This window comes from Genypterus blacodes, unplaced genomic scaffold, assembly GCF_046128005.1.
Source record: "Genypterus blacodes isolate CSIRO-AG114 ecotype Tasmania unplaced genomic scaffold, CSIRO-AGI_Gbla_v1 ptg000293l_1, whole genome shotgun sequence".
Classification (NCBI taxonomy): Eukaryota; Metazoa; Chordata; class Actinopteri; order Ophidiiformes; family Ophidiidae; genus Genypterus; species Genypterus blacodes.
The window spans coordinates 194,896-212,286 of NW_027467084.1; the positions used below are offsets into that span (position 1 = coordinate 194,896).

A 17,391-nucleotide genomic window follows, 5' to 3' on the forward strand; every position below is an offset into this window, starting at 1 on the left:
CTTTATGAACGGGCTTTATTCTTACTTATTCTTGCTTCTGCAACGAATATCTGGAAACATAAAAGTCCTATAGTGTATGTTTGTATGTGAAACTAGTAGCACATGAGGTGTGTACATTGTGCCTCTGGTATCTCCCCTGGGTTCAGACCTTCTGTACTTCCTCCCTTATAGTTTAGAAGAATCCTGGTCTTATATCTGGTTTCCATGTCCTCACATGTGTATCTTTGTCCAGGTTTGTCACATTGTCCTGGGTCTAAGGCCTGCTACACCTGAAGAGGAGGGACAAATCATCCGGTACACACACACACACACACACACACACACACACACACACACACACACACACACACACACACACACACACACACATCCTCTTTCATCCTTCACGTCATTTCACTTCTGTTGTTCTTAATGCTGAGGAATTTGTTGTTTGCTATAATGTTTTTTGTTGTGTGTGTGTGTGTGTGCGTGTGTGTGTGCGTGCGCGCGTGTGTAGGGGTTGGTTAGAACGGGAGAGCAGACATGGGCTCCAGCACACCCAGAACTGGTTCCTCATCTCCATGCTGTGGTGGCAGCAGTGGAAGGATTATGTCAAATATGTAAGTGGAGTTATGGAAAAGTGTGTGATCTATGTTTATATTCTGCACTAGTTAGATAAAGAATGTAGACCATGATGTCTGAATGAATGTTTATGATGTAAAGAGTTTGTTTCCTACCAAATCAAACTTTAAGACTTTTAAACTGAATGATCAAAGTTAAATAGGGGGAATAAAGCATGAAGGATCCCTTTGCTCTTCTCCAGGAGCATAAGGGCATTGTGGTGGAGCAGCCGTCCATCTTGAGCTCGCTCCGGAGCCCGTCCACTGTGGAGTCGGCCCTTCTGGACAGACTGGGAGGACCTGGAGCTCTGAGCCAGATGAGCCCCACTGAGGAGAGGTCACCTGATGCTGTGTCCAGTGCCTCAGAGGCCACAGAGACCGGTCAGTCCTCGTCTCACTAAACTCCTGTAGAAGAACTGCTTTACTAACATAAGACGAGATGTTACAGAGCCGCTCTTAATCCAGATACACGTGCAGAGAACACTGGCTGTGTCTCAGAGCAGAACCTCATCCCTGCTGTTTGTTTGTGAGAAGTGTTCTAATGAATGTTACAGTGTTAGTTTGTTAGTTAGTTAGTTAGTTATTCAATGAGTTAGTAACCAAGCTATGAGATACATTTAGCTTAGTAATCTTCTCACACTATTAGCTTTTTTTAACCTCTTCATCGCACCTGAAAATAACAAGTAACTGCCTTCAGATAAATTGGTGCATATTACATCAAGTAGCATCATGCTAACCCTAGCATCATGTCCTGTATCCTGAATCCAATCTTACTATCTTACTGCTGTGTTGTCATCAGCTGTGATATATCCGTACTAACAGTACTAACTAACCCTAACCCATAGAGGTGAACAAGTATAGGTGCAGTCCTTATACAGCGCATGACATCACTCATTTAACCGATGGAAAATGAGCGATGAGTCCATTTAAGTAAAACGAGACAACTTGAAAGTGAATCTATGAGCAATGTTGTTGTTTCCCCTCTCTGTATGTCTGCTTCCTCCCCTCCTGCAGCCCTGAGTCCCCAGGTTGCTCCCTCTGCTACAGACAGCTGCTTTGCCCGTCAGCACAACATGTCGGATAACAACAATCAGTGTTTCTCTGGAGCCAATGGCCACCTGCCCTCTCAGCTGGCTGCACAAAGACCTGGAGCCATCGACAACCAGCCTCTGGTCAATACTGACCCCATGAAGGTAACGTGTGTGTGTGTGTGTGTGTGTGTGTGTGTGTGTGTGTGTGTGTGTGTGTGTGTGTGTGTGTGTGTGTGTGTGTGTGTGTGTGTGTGTGTGTGTGTGTGTGTGTGTGTGTGTGTGTGTGTGTGTGTGTGTGTGTGTGTCAATAACTATAATAATAGTAACAGATTTATGTTTGCATATGTCATGTTTACACCATTATGTCATTGAAATTGGCACAAATTAAAAAATAACTTACTTAGGGTAAAAAACCTAGATTTTGTATTAATGTATTCAGGCATGTTAAAATGCACATGCGTGTCCTGGAGACTCTGGGTTTGGGTTAGACTGAGGTGAGGAGGTGAGGAGACATCATGAAGAGGAAGAGATCAACAGCCTGCAAGCTTTTCACACAAATACATTTTAAGTATATTTATCTATCTGTAAAGCCGATCATTTTGTTTCATAACCTTCAATAAAAATATTCAGCAAAAAGGAATGTTGAGCTCATCTTTCCACAGTTGCACATTAGAACAGACGGAGCCTAACCCATTATCTTATCTCCTCATTTAACTCTCATGATAGCAGGCAGGCTAGTGAGGCTGTAACTGAAGAAGATAGAAATGTGTGTTTGTGCTCTCCCAGGCTCCAACATTAACCATGGAAGGTGGCAGGCTGAAGCGCTCCTTACAGCTGGTGCCTGGTAGAGACTTTGAAACGGTGCCCGAGCCCGTGTGGCGAGCTCTTTACCACTGGTACGGCGCCAACCTCAGCCTTCCACGTCCGGTGAGTGTATACGCCACATCAGCATCTCCATTTGTGTGAGGATGAACTCTTAAAACAAATACTGTTAAAGAACAACATTGGAATTGGACACAAGTGGATAGTCAACATTCAAACTTTCATTTAAATCAGTTCAAGTGTCTTAAACCTCTGCTTCTTCTGTTCTATAATGGTTTGGTTTGTTCTCTTGTTTGTCCACCCTCCTCCCCTACAGGTCATCCTGGAGAGTAAGAAAGGCCAAACGGAGCTTGAGCTTTTCCCCCGCTACCTCCTCTTCCTCCGCCAGCAGCCGGCCACACGCTCCCCCCAGTCCAACATCTGGGTCAATATGGGTATGACCAGCCTGCGAATGTTCCCACCGTATTTACCCTCACCAAGAGGTAACGTAAGCACGCAGCAAGACCGGAGCAAACCGTCGGCAAAAGCTTTACTGAGCAACCCTGCATTCCCATTTAATCCTCCCCGAGTGGACTGATCCGGCCCTGGTGCTGTTCTGGATTAGACGGTAGAATGAACCAACAGCCCATGAAGGGAAAAGCTGCTGATCATTTCAAAAGTTGCTCAGATCAAACCTTTTCTCTCTCCACAGACCTTGCTATTCAACTTTTAGTTTCACAACACCAACATGTTCCAGTGCTGCATGCTGACCTGTCTACAGAACCTTTGGGTCACCAGAACCCCTCACATTCTTTTTCTGAGCACCTGAGCTCTTCTGAAAATCACACAAAATTCATAGAAATGATGTCTAGACCCCATTTCACTCCTTTAACACAACTAAACATCGCCATGGAGGGGAAATATCATCTCTGTTTACCAGAGTTTGGTTTGTTGGTTACTTCTGTAAAAGCATCTGAAGTTTGAGCCACTTTGCTCTCAGTTTAGATCATTTTAAGATACATCTTATTCACACACACACACGTCTTATTCACACACACACATCCTATACTCAGTGCTTTACTCAGTGGTAACATTAATGAAAGTTCTCCCCTCCATATGTTGTGCCAATCATCGGGAGCTGTATAAAGGAGGTAGTGCCTCAAAAGAGAGAAGATGACGGAGCATAAAGAGGAGAATGTTCTGGGTTACTTGAGTGTAATCAGGTTTGTGATGCAGAACATCAGAGCTCTGATACACATCAAGGCAGGATATCAGCTTTCTGGCCACAGCACAGCACTTCAGCCCCCAGTGGACATTTGAATTGCATCATGACTCATAGAGTGGGATCAGACTGGGCATGCGGCCAACGTGTATCTAATCATTTACATTCCATATTCCATAGTCTGCTTCATATTCAACAATAGCAAGGTTGTGTTGATAGAAAAACTGTGATTCCATACAATCACAAATTCAAATCACTTGTTTTGGAATGACCTAAAAATCAATAGTACTGGAGTGAATTGTTAATGATTGTAACAGGACTAATACGACTGGATGTTTGATTGAATCCAGTCCACTAAGTACACTAAATTGATTGACCAATCAAACCTGTGCTGATTCACAAAGAAATGTCTTTCTTGCTGCTTCCTTACAACTAATCCACAGAATGCTGTTAATCCTGAGCTCCTGTGTGGTCACGCCTGTGTCCATACACACACAGTTCATGCATGATGATTATAACCGAGACGTAACTTTATGAAAAATCTACATTCTTTCATTTTAAATTCCACTTTAAGTCCTTCTAACCCAGAAAAAGACACGAGCATGCGCCAAACTAAGTCATGGGGGTAATTCATCCAACAATCAAGATAATTACACTGTGTGTGTGTGTGTGTGTGTGTGTGTGTGTGTGTGTGTGTGTGTGTGTGTGTGTGTGTGTGTGTGTGTGTGTGTGTGTGTGTGTGTGTGTGTGTGTGTGTGTGTGTGTGTGTGTGTGTGTGTGTGTGTGTGTGTGTGTGTGTGTGTGTGTGTGTGTGTGTGTGTGTGTGTGTGTGTGTGTGTGTGTGTGTGTGGGAAAGAGACCCAGGTTTCTATTCTTCCTTGTATTTTGATGAACTTCACCATCAGGCTGAAGAAGATCTTAGTCTTTGTGTTTAATGAATGACTCGTCTGGGTGATTAGGTGAATGTCTGGTCTCTCCGTCTTGTGTACCCCAGCAGGTAACGTGCCCTCCCCCAACGCTCCTCTGAAGAGGGTCTTGGCCTACACAGGCTGCTTCAGTCGCATGGCCACCATCAGAGACATCCACCTGTACCTGTCCCAGAGACTCCGCATCAAAGAGGAGGACATGAGACTGTGGCTGTACAACAGTGAGGTGAGCAGCAGCCACAGCTTCCATAATGTCTGCTCATGTGTCAGACAATTACTCATTCATTACTGAAACAGAGTACCACAGTGGACTTATTTGGCTCATCAATCTCATTCACTGACAACTTCATAACCTATAAGCCTACAAAGCCTGAACAAATGTTCCTTTTAATTACACCGTGACGATTCAGCCCTGCTCATTAGAAAGTGAGCAGAAGATCTCTGAAGGCTGCTGATACAGCTCAGCTCGGCCTAAGGCCAGTTAAGGATTGACTGTTTGATGTGCAGCTGGATCCAGACGCAGATCAGAGATTATACAGTCTTTACATGAACATGGACTCATTTCATGCTACTCAATGTAAACACCATAATCAGACTGGAGTGTTTAGTGTATTTGTGTTTACAGACCTTCTTTCCCAGATCTGTCCCTTTCATACTCAGTCAGGTATAAAACCCTTTCATACTGGGCTCTAAACTGTTGCACAGTAATTTCCCTCTGGATCATAAACTTTTATCTCATCTTAATATTTCCTACTTCCTTCTTGTATATTCTGCATTTTCCTTTGTGATAAAAATCTTATGGTGCGTCTTATTTCATATTGTACTTCTTATCTTGAGCCACAAAGTCCAGTTTACTCTGGCCTGTCAGATTACTGTGACCGTTACAACGCTACACGCTACACGCTACACGCTACAATCATCATACTGACACTGCATTAAACGGCCACAACACAAACTGCTCAGATATTGTTGAATGACAGATTGATGAGGTCATTTCAGCCACAGATGTTAATTTCTTAGTGAATGCTCAGTTTTGTGGAGCTAATGAGTTAAAACGTCACAGAAGAAAATAGATCAACCATGTATATGTGAACAAATCAAGTTTTATGTTTCCCTCCCTTCTTTGCTCTCCAGAACTACCTCACCCTGCTGGATGATGAAGACCACACTCTGGAAAGTCTAAAGGTTCATGATGAGCAGCAGTTGGTTATTGAGGGTCAGTCTCTCTCGTTTGTCTCACCATAGTTAACACACTTCCTGTCTGACGGCCGTAGAGCTCAAACATCAAATAGTCTCACATGAACGTGCCACAATCTCTTTTGTTTTCCTTTTTCTTAGTCCGGAACAAAGACATGAGCTGGCCTGAGGAGATGTCCTTTATTGCCAACAGTAGTAAGATGGACAGACATAAAGGTAAGCAGGAGCAACATTCTTATATGAGCACAAGGACAAACTAAACTTGTCCTGTGTCCTGATTACACACCTGAAGCTGAGAGGGAACCTTTGAGCTGTGACGCTGTGATTAGAACTGCAGAGTCGCCTGCTGTTTTGGGTTGTAATGTCTCCTTGTTTCCCTTCCAGTTCCTACAGAGAAAGGAGCCACTGGCCTCAGTAACCTTGGCAACACCTGCTTCATGAACTCCAGTATCCAGTGTGTGAGCAACACCAAGCCTCTCTCAGACTACTTCATCTCAGGGAGACACCTCTACGAGCTCAACAGGTAGTGTGTGTGTGTGTGTGTGTGTGTGTGTGTGTGTGTGTGTGTGTGTGTGTGTGTGTGTGTGTGTGTGTGTGTGTGTGTGTGTGTGTGTGTGTGTGTGTGTGTGTGTGTGTGTGTGTGTGTGTGTGTGTGTGCCCTCAGCAGTACTTAGTCTCTGTGTACTTACAGAACTAACCCCATTGGGATGCGAGGCCACATGGCCAAGTGTTATGGTGACCTTGTCATGGAGCTGTGGAGCGGCACACAGAAGAACTTGGCTCCACTCAAACTCAGGGTAAGCTGTTCAAAGCTTTGTTCAAACTCCACATTGTCACGACTGCTGCTGTTTCTTTGTTGTAAAGTCTGAACCGGGCCTAATACATGACAAACGGGAAAGTTAAAACTTCTGCCTGAAAACAATTCACAGCACAGCAAAATGTCTTCTCTTCTTCTCTACAGTGGACAATAGCAAAGTATGCGCCGCGCTTCAATGGCTTCCAGCAGCAGGACTCCCAGGAGCTGTTAGCCTTCCTGCTGGACGGCCTCCACGAAGACCTGAACCGTGTTCACGAGAAGCCCTATGTGGAACTGAAGGACAGCGATGGCAGACCTGACTGGGAGGTTGCCTCAGAGGTTAGAGTTCACACTGCTAATACACCAACCATCACCTGTGAAGGTGAACACCCTAACATCAGTGCTCCTTCAGGGAGGAGGGAGGAGGGAGAGGGGTCAGGAGCACAGTGGGGTCCTTTATTAATACAGATCAGTTCAACCTTCAACGTGTATTTGCTCTAGCACAAGGACCAATCTGATTACAGGTGTGTGTGTGTGTGTGTGCGTGTGTGTGTGTGTGTAGGCCTGGGAGAATCACTTGCGCAGGAACCGCTCCATAGTGGTTGATCTGTTCCACGGGCAGCTCAAATCCCAGGTGAAGTGCAAGACCTGCGGCCACATCAGTGCTCGCTTTGATCCCTTCAACTTCCTGTCCCTGCCCCTCCCCATGGACAGCTCCATGCATCTGGAGATCACTGGTGAGACGTGCAGAATGGATGCAGGTGTTATAGATTCTGAATCACTTCAGTAGAGCAGAACTTCTCCACTCACACTCGTTCTTCTATTTCATCTAACTGAGTTCTGTTGTTCTAGTCATCAAACTGGACGGCTCCACCCCGGTCCGCTATGGTCTGCGGTTAAATATGGATGAGAAGTACACGGGCTTGAAGAAACTGTTGAGTGAACTGTGCAGCCTGAAGCCGGAGCAGATTCTCCTGGCTGAAGTCCACACCTCCAACATCAAGGTACTGTGGATGTTAGACAGGAGACGTCTAACTGCAGAGGTGTGTTCTCTAAATGCTAATACGTTGTCCGTGGTAATGAAAGGTGTAAGTGCTCTCAGGACCCATTTGGACCGGAGCGGTGTCCTCTCTGTTGGATATCAGCCAAGTGTAAACTCCATGAGTACAGCAGGCAAACATTCATGACGTCCAGCTAAAGCTAAATATGAAGTATCTACAGAGATCTGTTCACACTGCAGACAACATTCAGACACGGAGAGAACATGTTCATACATGTTCATACATGGTCAACCTAACCATCTGATGTCTGGTTCTTTGTGTTTAGAACTTCCCTCAGGACAACCAGAAGGTCCGTCTGTCAGTCAACGGCTTTCTGTGTGCTTTTGAGATCCCCGTCCCGGGTTCACCCACATCTCTGAGCTCGCCCACACTCACAGGTCAGCCGGTCCTCTGCTCTATAAATGTGCTTTATCTTTGTTTGATCAAATGGCTGGGCTCTGGTTTGGTTGAAGTTTGACAGTATTGTGGTGTAGAGTGAAGCCTCAGGACTGCTGCTGTGATAATGTGATCATTTGAGTGAATATCACTGCCAGACCCAACACCGCTGCTCCGTGTCCTCATTTCCTCTCCCCTTCTTTAGACGTCACCCCTGTAGCCAACGGCCCAGCTGCTAATGGGCACCTCGGCAATAAGCCTGTCCTCATCCCCACTGCACCCGGCACGGTGGTGCCCTGCAGCCCTGAGACACCCCTGTCCAACGGGGTTGCTAATGGGCACATCACCCCCGTACAGGAGAGCCCCTTCATCGGATACATCATCGCCATGCACAGAAAGATGGTGAGGAACGCAGCGTTCTGCACTGCAAAATATAGGGTGTGAAACAGTCATTTCCTGTGTTTGATAGTTGATTGGGTGAGTCTGCCTTCAGGAGCTTCATGTGATCTTCACACATGTTGAGTGTTTACATGTTTGGACTTAAAGGATTTAAAACATCATGTAACAACGTGTGAGCTCATGTCTGCGTGCTCAAGGTCACGTTAAATGATTTCCTCAGTAAAACTAGGCCCTCAGGGTGCTGGTGGTGCTGGACCCCCTGAATCATTCAGGCTGTCCAGGCTGTGTTGGTGTAGGAGAGCTCACATGAGTCATCATACTACAGATATGTAAACAGAGGATGTGTTTCTCACTATGGCCTTGTGTGTTTCCGGGACCTCCTTCAGATGCGTACAGAGCTGTACTTCCTGTCGTCCCAAAAGAACCGACCCAGTCTGTTCGGCATGCCGCTCATTGTTCCCTGCACCGTCCACACCAGTAAGAAGGATCTGTACGACGCTGTTTGGATCCAAGTTTCCCGACTGGCCAGTCCACTTCCTCCACAAGAAGCCAGCAACCACGCCCAGGACTGGTAGGCTGTTTCCTTCTGGTGCCAGGAGAGACAGAGATGTTTGAATGTTAGAGAGATGATTGATGTGTTTGTCTCATGCAGTGATGACAGTATGGGTTACCAGTACCCCTTCACTCTACGGGTGGTGGGGAAGGACGGCAACTCTTGTGCCTGGTGCCCCTGGTATAGGTAAGACCTGTCTGTCTGTCTGTCTGTCTTCCTCTCTCTCTCTCGCCGTCTGTCAGTCTGTCTCTCCCTTTCTCTCTGCCTATCTCTATCTCTCTCTCTCTCTCTCTCTCTCTCTCTCTCTGCCTCTCTGCCTCTCGCTCTCTCTGTCTCTCTCTCTCTCTCTCTCTCTCTCTCTCTCTGTCTCTCTCTCTCTCTGTCTCTCGCTCTCTGCCTCTCTCTCTGCCTCCCTCTCTCTCTCTCTCTCTCTCTCTCTCTGCCTCTCCCTCTCCCTCTCTCTGCCTCCCTCTCTCTCTCTCTGCCTCCCCCTCTCTGCCTCTGCCTCTCTCTCTGTCTCTGTCTATCTCTCTCTCCCCCTCTCTCTCTCTCTGCCTCTCTCTCTCTCTGCCTCTCTCTCTCTCTGCCTCCCTCTCTCTCTCTCTCTCTCTCTCTCTCTCCCCCTCTCTCTCTGCCTCCCTCTCTCTGTCTCTCTCTCTCTCTCTGCCTCCCTCTCTCTGCCTCCCTCTCTCTGCCTCTCTCTCTGTCTCTCTCTCTCTCTCTCTGCCTCTCTCTCTCTCTCTCTCTGCCTCCCTCTCTCTCTCTCTCTCTCTCTGCCTCCCTTTCTCTCTCTCTCTCTCTCTCTCTGCCTCTGCCTCTCTCTCTGCCTCCCTCTCTCTCTCTCTGCCTCCCCCTCTCTGCCTCTGCCTCTCTCTCTGCTTCTCTCTCTGTGTCTCTCTCTGTCTCTCTCTCTCTCTCTCTCTGCCTCTTTCTCTCTCTCTGTCTCTCTCTCTCTCTCTCTCTCTCTCTCTGTCTCCCCCTCTCTGCCTCTGCCTCTCTCTCTGCTTCTCTCTCTGTGTCTCTCTCTCTCTCTGTCTCTTTCTCTCTCTCTGTCTCTCTCTCTCTCTCTCTCTCTCTGCCTCCCCCTCTCTGCCTCTGCCTCTCTCTCTGCTTCTCTCTCTGTGTCTCTCTCTCTCTCTGTCTCTCTCTCTCTCTCTCTCTCTCTCTCTCTCTCTCTCTGCCTCTTTCTCTCTCTCTGTCTCTCTCTCTCTCTCTCTCTCTCTGTCTCTCTCTCTCTCTCTCTCTCTGTCTCTCTCTCTCTCTCTCTCTCTCTCTCTCTGCCTCTTCCTCTCTCTCTCTCTCTCTCTCTCTCTCTGCCTCTTTCTCTCTCCCTCTCCCTCTCTCTGTCTCTGTCTCTGTCTCTGTCTCTAATAGTACACTTGTATTCCCATAGTTGGTTGATCTCATTAGTGTGTGTTTGTCTCTAGTTCTCTTGTTTAAATGGATCCTTGTATTGTAGGTTTTGCCGTGGTTGTACTGTTGAGTGCACAGAAGACCGAGCGTCTGTAGGAAATGCTTACATCGCTGTGGACTGGGACCCCACGGCCCTGCACCTCCGCTACCAGACCTCACAGGAGAGAGTAAGACACACACACACACACACACACCTGCAGGCTGCTGACACCAGAGGAGCTCATGGATGCACTAAACATAATTCAGTGTCATTATAAAATAAAAACAAAATAAACATCATTTAGCAGCACAAAGTGTTCAGTTGATGCAGTAAAGATGGAGGAAGTGGACTGAGCTGCTTCTGAGTGTGAAACATCACTGTGAGCTTTATTGGATTGACTGATCTGATTGAATGATACCACCAGTCTGTGTAGAGGAAGGAGTGTGTGTGTGTGTGTTAACACATCTTAGTCTACAGTACTTGGAAAGTACTGGACACAGGGTCACATGGTAAAGCCACACACACACACACACTTACACACTTACACACTTACACACACACACACACACACACACACACACACACTGTGTCTGCTAGGCTTGTTGTGTGTCCTAAGCTTTTCATTTGGTCATTTCTGTGTCATGGCTGGTTTGGGTTTGGTTTCTAAATGAGACTAAGTTTACTTCTATGAGACATCAAAGGTCTTGGCCTCCTTAATGTGGTTGAAGATGCAGACCTGCAGAGTTCCTGAGCAGACGACACTGTGTGTGTGTTCCCTCATTGGTGGACTGTGCTGTGTGTTATTATCCAGCTTTGAGATCAGAGCAAGCACAGTAACGGCTGGAGTTGTTGCCATGACCACCTGGTGTGGCTGATTAGTTGGTTGATGCTTCCTCCAGTCAGGGTTCACACACTGTGCTGCTCTGTTCGCTGTTTATGTGCTGGACCAGCAGCTGATGCTCCAGTCTTTACTTGGAAACATCAGAGGGAGACTTTGTGTGTCAGACACTGAAACAGGGTGAGAGATCATCATCATCCTCATCATCATCATGGTCTCTCTCCAGATCGTGGAGGAGCACGGCAGTGTGGAACAGTCTCGGCGAGCTCAGGCGGAGCCCATCAGTCTGGATAGCTGCCTGAAGGCCTTCACCAGTGAGGAAGAGCTCGGTGAGGACGAGCTGTACTACTGCTCCAAGTGCAAGACCCACAGACTGGCCACCAAAAAGCTGGACCTCTGGAGACTTCCACCCATACTGGTCAGAGGAGGTCACGTGGTTCAGACCAGTTTGGCTCTAATTCACCCTAAAGAGTCACTGAAGTGTGTGTGAATGTGTTCTTCTGTCCAGATTGTCCACCTGAAGCGCTTTCAGTTTGTGAATGGCCGCTGGATCAAGTCTCAGAAGATTGTCAAGTTTCCACGGGAGAGTTTTGATCCCAGCGCCTTCCTGGCTCCCAGAGACCTGGAGCAGCACTGCCTCCACTCCCGCAGCGAAGGGGAGGACCTGCTGATGGTTGGAGAAGGAAACCTGTCCTCCAACTCTGCCCCTGCCGGCTTCTGTGACCTCCCCAAAGGTACACTGAGGCTCATTACATCATCGCTAGCTGTTTCATCTTCACACTCATCTGTTAATGACTATAGCGTCAAAATGATGGGCTTCACATTTAGATCAAGCTGAAAATGAAAAGGCTCTCTGGTGTTGAGGGAAAACTTCAAGTCAAGAAGAAGAAGAAGAAGAAGGGCAGAAGTCAAATCCATTCTATTTGTTTAAACCAACATCACATCCAAGGTCTCAAAGGGCTTTACACACACACACACACACACACACACACACACAACATCAGGATAGAACAGGGGGGAGAGAGGGAGAGAGACAGACAGACAGGCAGACAGGCAGAGAGAGACAGAGAGAGACAGAGAGTTAGAGAGAGACAGACAGACAGACAGACAGACAAACAGAGAGGGAGAGAGAGACAGAGAGTTAGAGACAGACAGACAGACAGACAGACAGGCAGAGAGAGACAGAGAGTTAGAGAGAGACAGAGAGTTAGAGAGAGACAGACAGACAGACAGGCAGACAGGCAGAGAGAGGCAGAGAGAGACAGAGAGTTAGAGAGAGACAGACAGACAGACAGACAGACAGAGAGGGAGAGAGAGACAGAGAGTTAGAGACAGACAGACAGACAGACAGACAGGCAGAGAGAGACAGAGAGTTAGAGAGAGACAGAGAGTTAGAGAGAGACAGACAGACAGGGAGCAAGGGACAGACAGACAGACAGACAGACAGACAGAGAGAGAGACAGACAGAGAGAGAGAGAGAGAGAGAGAGACAGGCAGAGAGGGAGAGAGACAGACAGGCAGAGAGAGACAGAGAGTTAGAGAGAGACAGACAGACAGACAGGCAGAGAGAGACAGAGAGTTAGAGAGAGACAGACAGACAGACAGGCAGAGAGAGACAGAGAGTTAGAGAGAGACAGACAGACAGACAGACAGACAGGCAGAGAGAGTTAGAGAGAGACAGACAGACAGACAGACAGACATAGAGAGACAGGCAGAGAGGCAGGCAGAGGGGAATAGAGGCAGAGAGACAGACAGATAGACAGACAGACTTGATTGGACGCTCATGTAACCTCATCCTCCTGTTCTGATTCTTTCATAGATTAAAGAAGTGATATGAATCATTGATGAGAGAATCTCAGTCACTGGGCCGTCTGACTGAACTCAGCCTTGTTTGATGATCACAGTCACATTTTCATTCATTTCTTACAGCAAAGACAAACAAACGCACATCAATGATTCATGTAGAACAGAAGTGACTTCATTTAGAGTCTAAACTGCCTTGTGAAAGAATTAAACAGTAAAATCAAATCAACTTCATTTACATCTCTCCTCTCTGTGCTCTTTGACCTCCTGTGTCTGATTGCAGCGTTTAATCGGCACTGACTTTGTTTTGTGTCTTTGGTTTCCCAACAGTGTCTCCCGCTTCAAGCAGGAAGTCGGCTCCTTCTCTCAGCCGGACCGGCAGTCCCTCCGGCAGCCCCAAGACCGGAGGCGGAGGCCGCAGGGCGGGCCGATTGCGGCTGCCCCAGCTGGGCAGCAGACATCGCCTCTCCAACAGCAAGGAGAACCTGGAGGCGTCCACAAACGGAGAGGCTGAACCCAGAGACGCAGAGCCACAGGCGGACACGGAGGGGAGCCCGGCGCCGGCTCCTCCCGGGTCCGCAGATGGGGCCGAATGTTTACCCGGTACCGAAGCGTCCGGCGGCCACTGTGACGCGGTCCTGATGAACGGAGACAGCAACGGGCTGAGCGCAGACTGCAGCATGGAGAGCAGCATGGACGCCGACGGCTCGCAGCTTCAGCACAGAGACATCTGCCTGGACGCCATCTACAACCTCTATGCAATATCGGTAAGTGCTGGACGTCTCAGGGCGCTCTGGCCTTTTGTTCAGTAATAAGATGATGGAGAATAGAAGACACCTTCTCTGACCAGATTCATCCGTGGAGAAGGTCTTAGTCTTAGGTCTTAGCAGATGTAGAGGTTTGGGCCTCGTGCTGAAGCTTGGCAGGTTCTGATGAAGACCATAAAGGTATGAAACCAAACTAACCAGTGGAGCTCCAGATGGATGGATTTGATCTCCTGCTTGTTCTGAGACCTTGTTTGTCTCCTCAGTGCCATTCAGGAATCATGGGAGGAGGCCACTATGTGACGTACGCCAAAAACCCCAATGAGAAATGGTACTGTTACAATGACAGCAGCTGTAAGGTGAGTTCAGCTTCAACATCACTGAGCCCCAGGGTCTGAGGCTTCAGACAAAATGTGTTAGAAGCAGAAATGCTGTTACACAGTAAAGTTACACAATATTACACCGTTAGACTTAATAATTAATAATAATAATAACCCAACTGTAAAGGGGGTTCATCACTTGTGTTGTCTTTACCAAAGTGTCTCACATACCAAGGTCACGTGTGATGTGGATTATCAAAGCATGACTGCTGTTGTTTTACAGGAAGTGCATTCTGAGGAGATTGACACTGACTCCGCCTACATCCTGTTCTACGAGCAGCAGGGAGTCGACTACTCCCAGTTCCTGCCAAAGATTGATGGCAAGAAGATGGCAGACACGAGTAGCATGGATGAAGATTTTGAGTCAGACTACAAGAAGTACTGTGTCCTCCAGTGAACGCAGCTCGTCTTCCATCAGCCAGCACCCCCCCCCCCCCCCCCTCAGAGCACACAGCTGAACATTTTCTCTGATGTCTGATTGAACTGCAGCTCATCAGTCAGGCAGCCATCTTTTCTTTTGATGTGTCGCAGCACTTTTCTACACTCATGATTGGAAACGAGGGTTCAAAGGTTTGAATCCCAGTCTGAGCACTAAAGCGGTGCACTTTGCTGAGCCTGATGGAACAAACGCTCGCCTTCCCTCTGTGAACAAGGCAACATGTAACATATACTTCCATACTAATGCATTTCTTAATGTATATCAGTATGTCCCACACATAAAGTGATGTCGCTTCTTATCGTGCATTTATCACAAGATGTCAGAATGAAGAGCCCATTTACACCAGGCAGTAACAGTCATCAGTCACAGGGGGCGCTGTAGAGGCCGCTGTGCACATAAACGGACCTATATGGCCACTTCCTGTTGGGACCCGTTTTGTAGGGATGACTTTGGTTCTCCAACTTCAGCGCCAAAAGGAAGGTAACACGTGTGATGTCATCCAGTTCAGCTACCCTGACTTTACACAGCGCCCTCTACAGCCGTGGAGGCCACTGTGCAGTCCTCTTCATACGCTTGATAGATGTGTGTGTCACCCTTTAATGTTTGCTGATTGAATAATTCTCATTTAAATGAGTTGACACTCGTCATCTTGTATCCAATCAGAATTCAGTAAACAACATCGTATAACTAAATGAGTATAAATGATCTACGGTACAGATCAGGTCTGGTGTAAATGGGTCTGTGTGTGTGTGTGTGTGTGTCTGTCTGTCTGTCTGTCATACTTAAGGCCATAGAAGTCTGTCAGCCAGTCCAGATGTTAAATTTGGTATCTAGTATAGAGACGATATATATTAGATGCTGTGATGAGCTTTTAAAAAAAAGAATCTCCAAAGTAGCAGTTGTGTCTCTGTGGGAGAAACGGATTTAAATTCTACCTCACTGATCTCTGCAGACTTTAGGCCAACGACACCCTGAAGTCTGTGACAGTATTAAGAATAACCAATATTCTTCCTTAGGTGAGACACATTTCAGGACAGAATCAAATTATTCTTTCCCACTTAGCATGAATTTGGCCGTTTTTGCCAAACTGTGTTCCCGCCAAATCTCCTCAGTGATCAATGAGCCTCATAAACCTGAGACACATCTGGGTTTGGGTCAGGACCGTTTGATTTAAATAAACCCTGACAAGTTTTTGTTTTATATAGATTTTATTTTTATCATTTCTTTTTTTTAACGCAGTAGTGGAAGATTAACCCAAAGTCATCTTCACTTGGGCCAGAAAGACCTTTGACCCTTTCACCCTTTGCACCTTTGACTGTTTCAGATGGATCAGATGGATCAAATGGGATCAGATGGGATCAAATGTGATCAGATGGATCAGATGGATCAAATGGGATCAGATGGGATCCGATGTGATCAGATGGATCAGATGTGATCAGATGGATCAGATGGATCAGATGTGATCAGATGGGATCAGATGGATCAGATGGGATCAGATGGGATCAGATGGATCAGATGGGATCAGATGGGATCAGATGGATCAGATGGGATCAGATGGGATCAGATGGGATCAGATGGGATCAGATGGAGCCTGGTGTTGTTTCACTGTCACGTGTCCCTTGTGCTCCATTTGAGCCTGTTGGCCTCCTAAATGAGACATTCTGTGTGCTTCTGTCCTCTGAGGAGCTCTGAAGGTTCTGAATCAAAGCTTCTGTCGTCTGTCTGGATTGTAGTAAAATGTCATTTGACAAATAATTAGATTTTCATTTATTTTTGGACACCGAGTCTGAATTCTGGTTTAAATTCAGGACCTTCAGTCCTCATTTACCTTTTTTCCTTTTTGATTGCTTGTCAGATTGATCAGATCAGAGATTGATTGATCCGAGCGTCAGAGGCTCCTGAGGTCTGTCACCTTCATCACACCACATAAGTCCTCCTTCATCAACACCTCCTCTTCATGTGGCTGCTGCCTGCTTCCACCTGCTTTCTCCTTCTTCTCTCCACTCATCTGCCTTTCCACCCAGATTCAAACTGTAGAGTTTGTCTGTGACTGAAATGGGATTTGGATCACGAGGCTCAAAGGGAAACTTTTTTTTAAGCATTTTTCTCTTGAGAACCCATTTTGTAATATTTGCTTAATTTTAAGGTGCAATAGCTGTCAGACATGTTTTTGCTTTGAATGTTCCCCGATCTTCACCTAGAGCTGCAAAATAACATGAAACTTTAACGCCCAGCTTCATTTTAGCACAGATTCTGCCCCCCCCCCCCCCACCCGGTTTGGTGTGTGAGCAGGCAGTGCAATCTACTACTGAACTGTCTGTCGTGTCTGTAGCCTCTTCTAAGTTAATTCCTGTTGGATCTGAAGCGGACGTGTTAATTTAAGAACTGTTTTTGTAAAAGTGTTTGTTGAAAGAAAGTGACATTGCACTGACATGAAAATGTGTGTATATACAAATGTGTTTTGTAAATAAGCCAATGAAAAAAGTATGTATTTGACTATGAACTGTACAAAATCCTGTACTTGTAGTTGTATATGGAGTGAAACTGTTGATCTGTAACAAAATACTCAAGCCACAAATTAAATTCTGCTGAGGCAACTTAGACACCAGACTGAAGTATGTTTGGTGTGAGCACATCTATCTATCTCTCTATCTCTCGCTCTCTCCACTGTTTACCTTCTCAGACTTCACAGCTGGAGAGTCTTCCTCCTTCCCAGATGTGGTTTTCCTCAAACCGTCATGATGACAATAACTGACAATAACCAAAGAGGCTCAATTCTTTGATTAAATGCTTCAATGATGTTATTTGTGTCAT

General features: G+C 46.6%; 1 protein-coding gene across 4 annotated transcripts in view; it reads left to right on the plus strand.

Annotated features, from left to right (window-relative positions):
* usp32 (ubiquitin specific peptidase 32) overlaps window positions 1-17,377 on the plus strand; it is a 37,342-nt gene extending 19,965 nt beyond the window's left edge. The window contains exons 11-35 of one of the 4 annotated variants that reach the window (XR_012960560.1): window positions 233-294; window positions 497-599; window positions 803-980; window positions 1,614-1,792; window positions 2,417-2,557; window positions 2,769-2,934; window positions 4,648-4,805; window positions 5,714-5,795; window positions 5,918-5,992; window positions 6,161-6,299; window positions 6,468-6,573; window positions 6,738-6,911; window positions 7,135-7,309; window positions 7,425-7,576; window positions 7,899-8,010; window positions 8,214-8,410; window positions 8,794-8,978; window positions 9,060-9,146; window positions 10,420-10,540; window positions 11,418-11,609; window positions 11,700-11,925; window positions 13,325-13,761; window positions 14,025-14,117; window positions 14,362-15,057; window positions 16,433-17,377. Coding sequence is in view for 3 of the 4 variants with exons in the window: in XM_076137106.1 (XP_075993221.1) it covers window positions 233-294; window positions 497-599; window positions 803-980; window positions 1,614-1,792; window positions 2,417-2,557; window positions 2,769-2,934; window positions 4,648-4,805; window positions 5,714-5,795; window positions 5,918-5,992; window positions 6,161-6,299; window positions 6,468-6,573; window positions 6,738-6,911; window positions 7,135-7,309; window positions 7,425-7,576; window positions 7,899-8,010; window positions 8,214-8,410; window positions 8,794-8,978; window positions 9,060-9,146; window positions 10,420-10,540; window positions 11,418-11,609; window positions 11,700-11,925; window positions 13,325-13,761; window positions 14,025-14,117; window positions 14,362-14,535 (3,714 nt within the window). In the remaining variant the exon portion in view is untranslated. Of the gene's footprint in view, window positions 1-232; window positions 295-496; window positions 600-802; window positions 981-1,613; window positions 1,793-2,416; window positions 2,558-2,768; window positions 2,935-4,647; window positions 4,806-5,713; window positions 5,796-5,917; window positions 5,993-6,160; window positions 6,300-6,467; window positions 6,574-6,737; window positions 6,912-7,134; window positions 7,310-7,424; window positions 7,577-7,898; window positions 8,011-8,213; window positions 8,411-8,793; window positions 8,979-9,059; window positions 9,147-10,419; window positions 10,541-11,417; window positions 11,610-11,699; window positions 11,926-13,324; window positions 13,762-14,024; window positions 14,118-14,361 lie in introns of all 4 variants that reach the window. The other 3 variants (XM_076137106.1, XM_076137107.1, XM_076137108.1) reach the window with 3 other exon arrangements.
* Window positions 17,378-17,391: the final 14 nt, after the last annotated feature.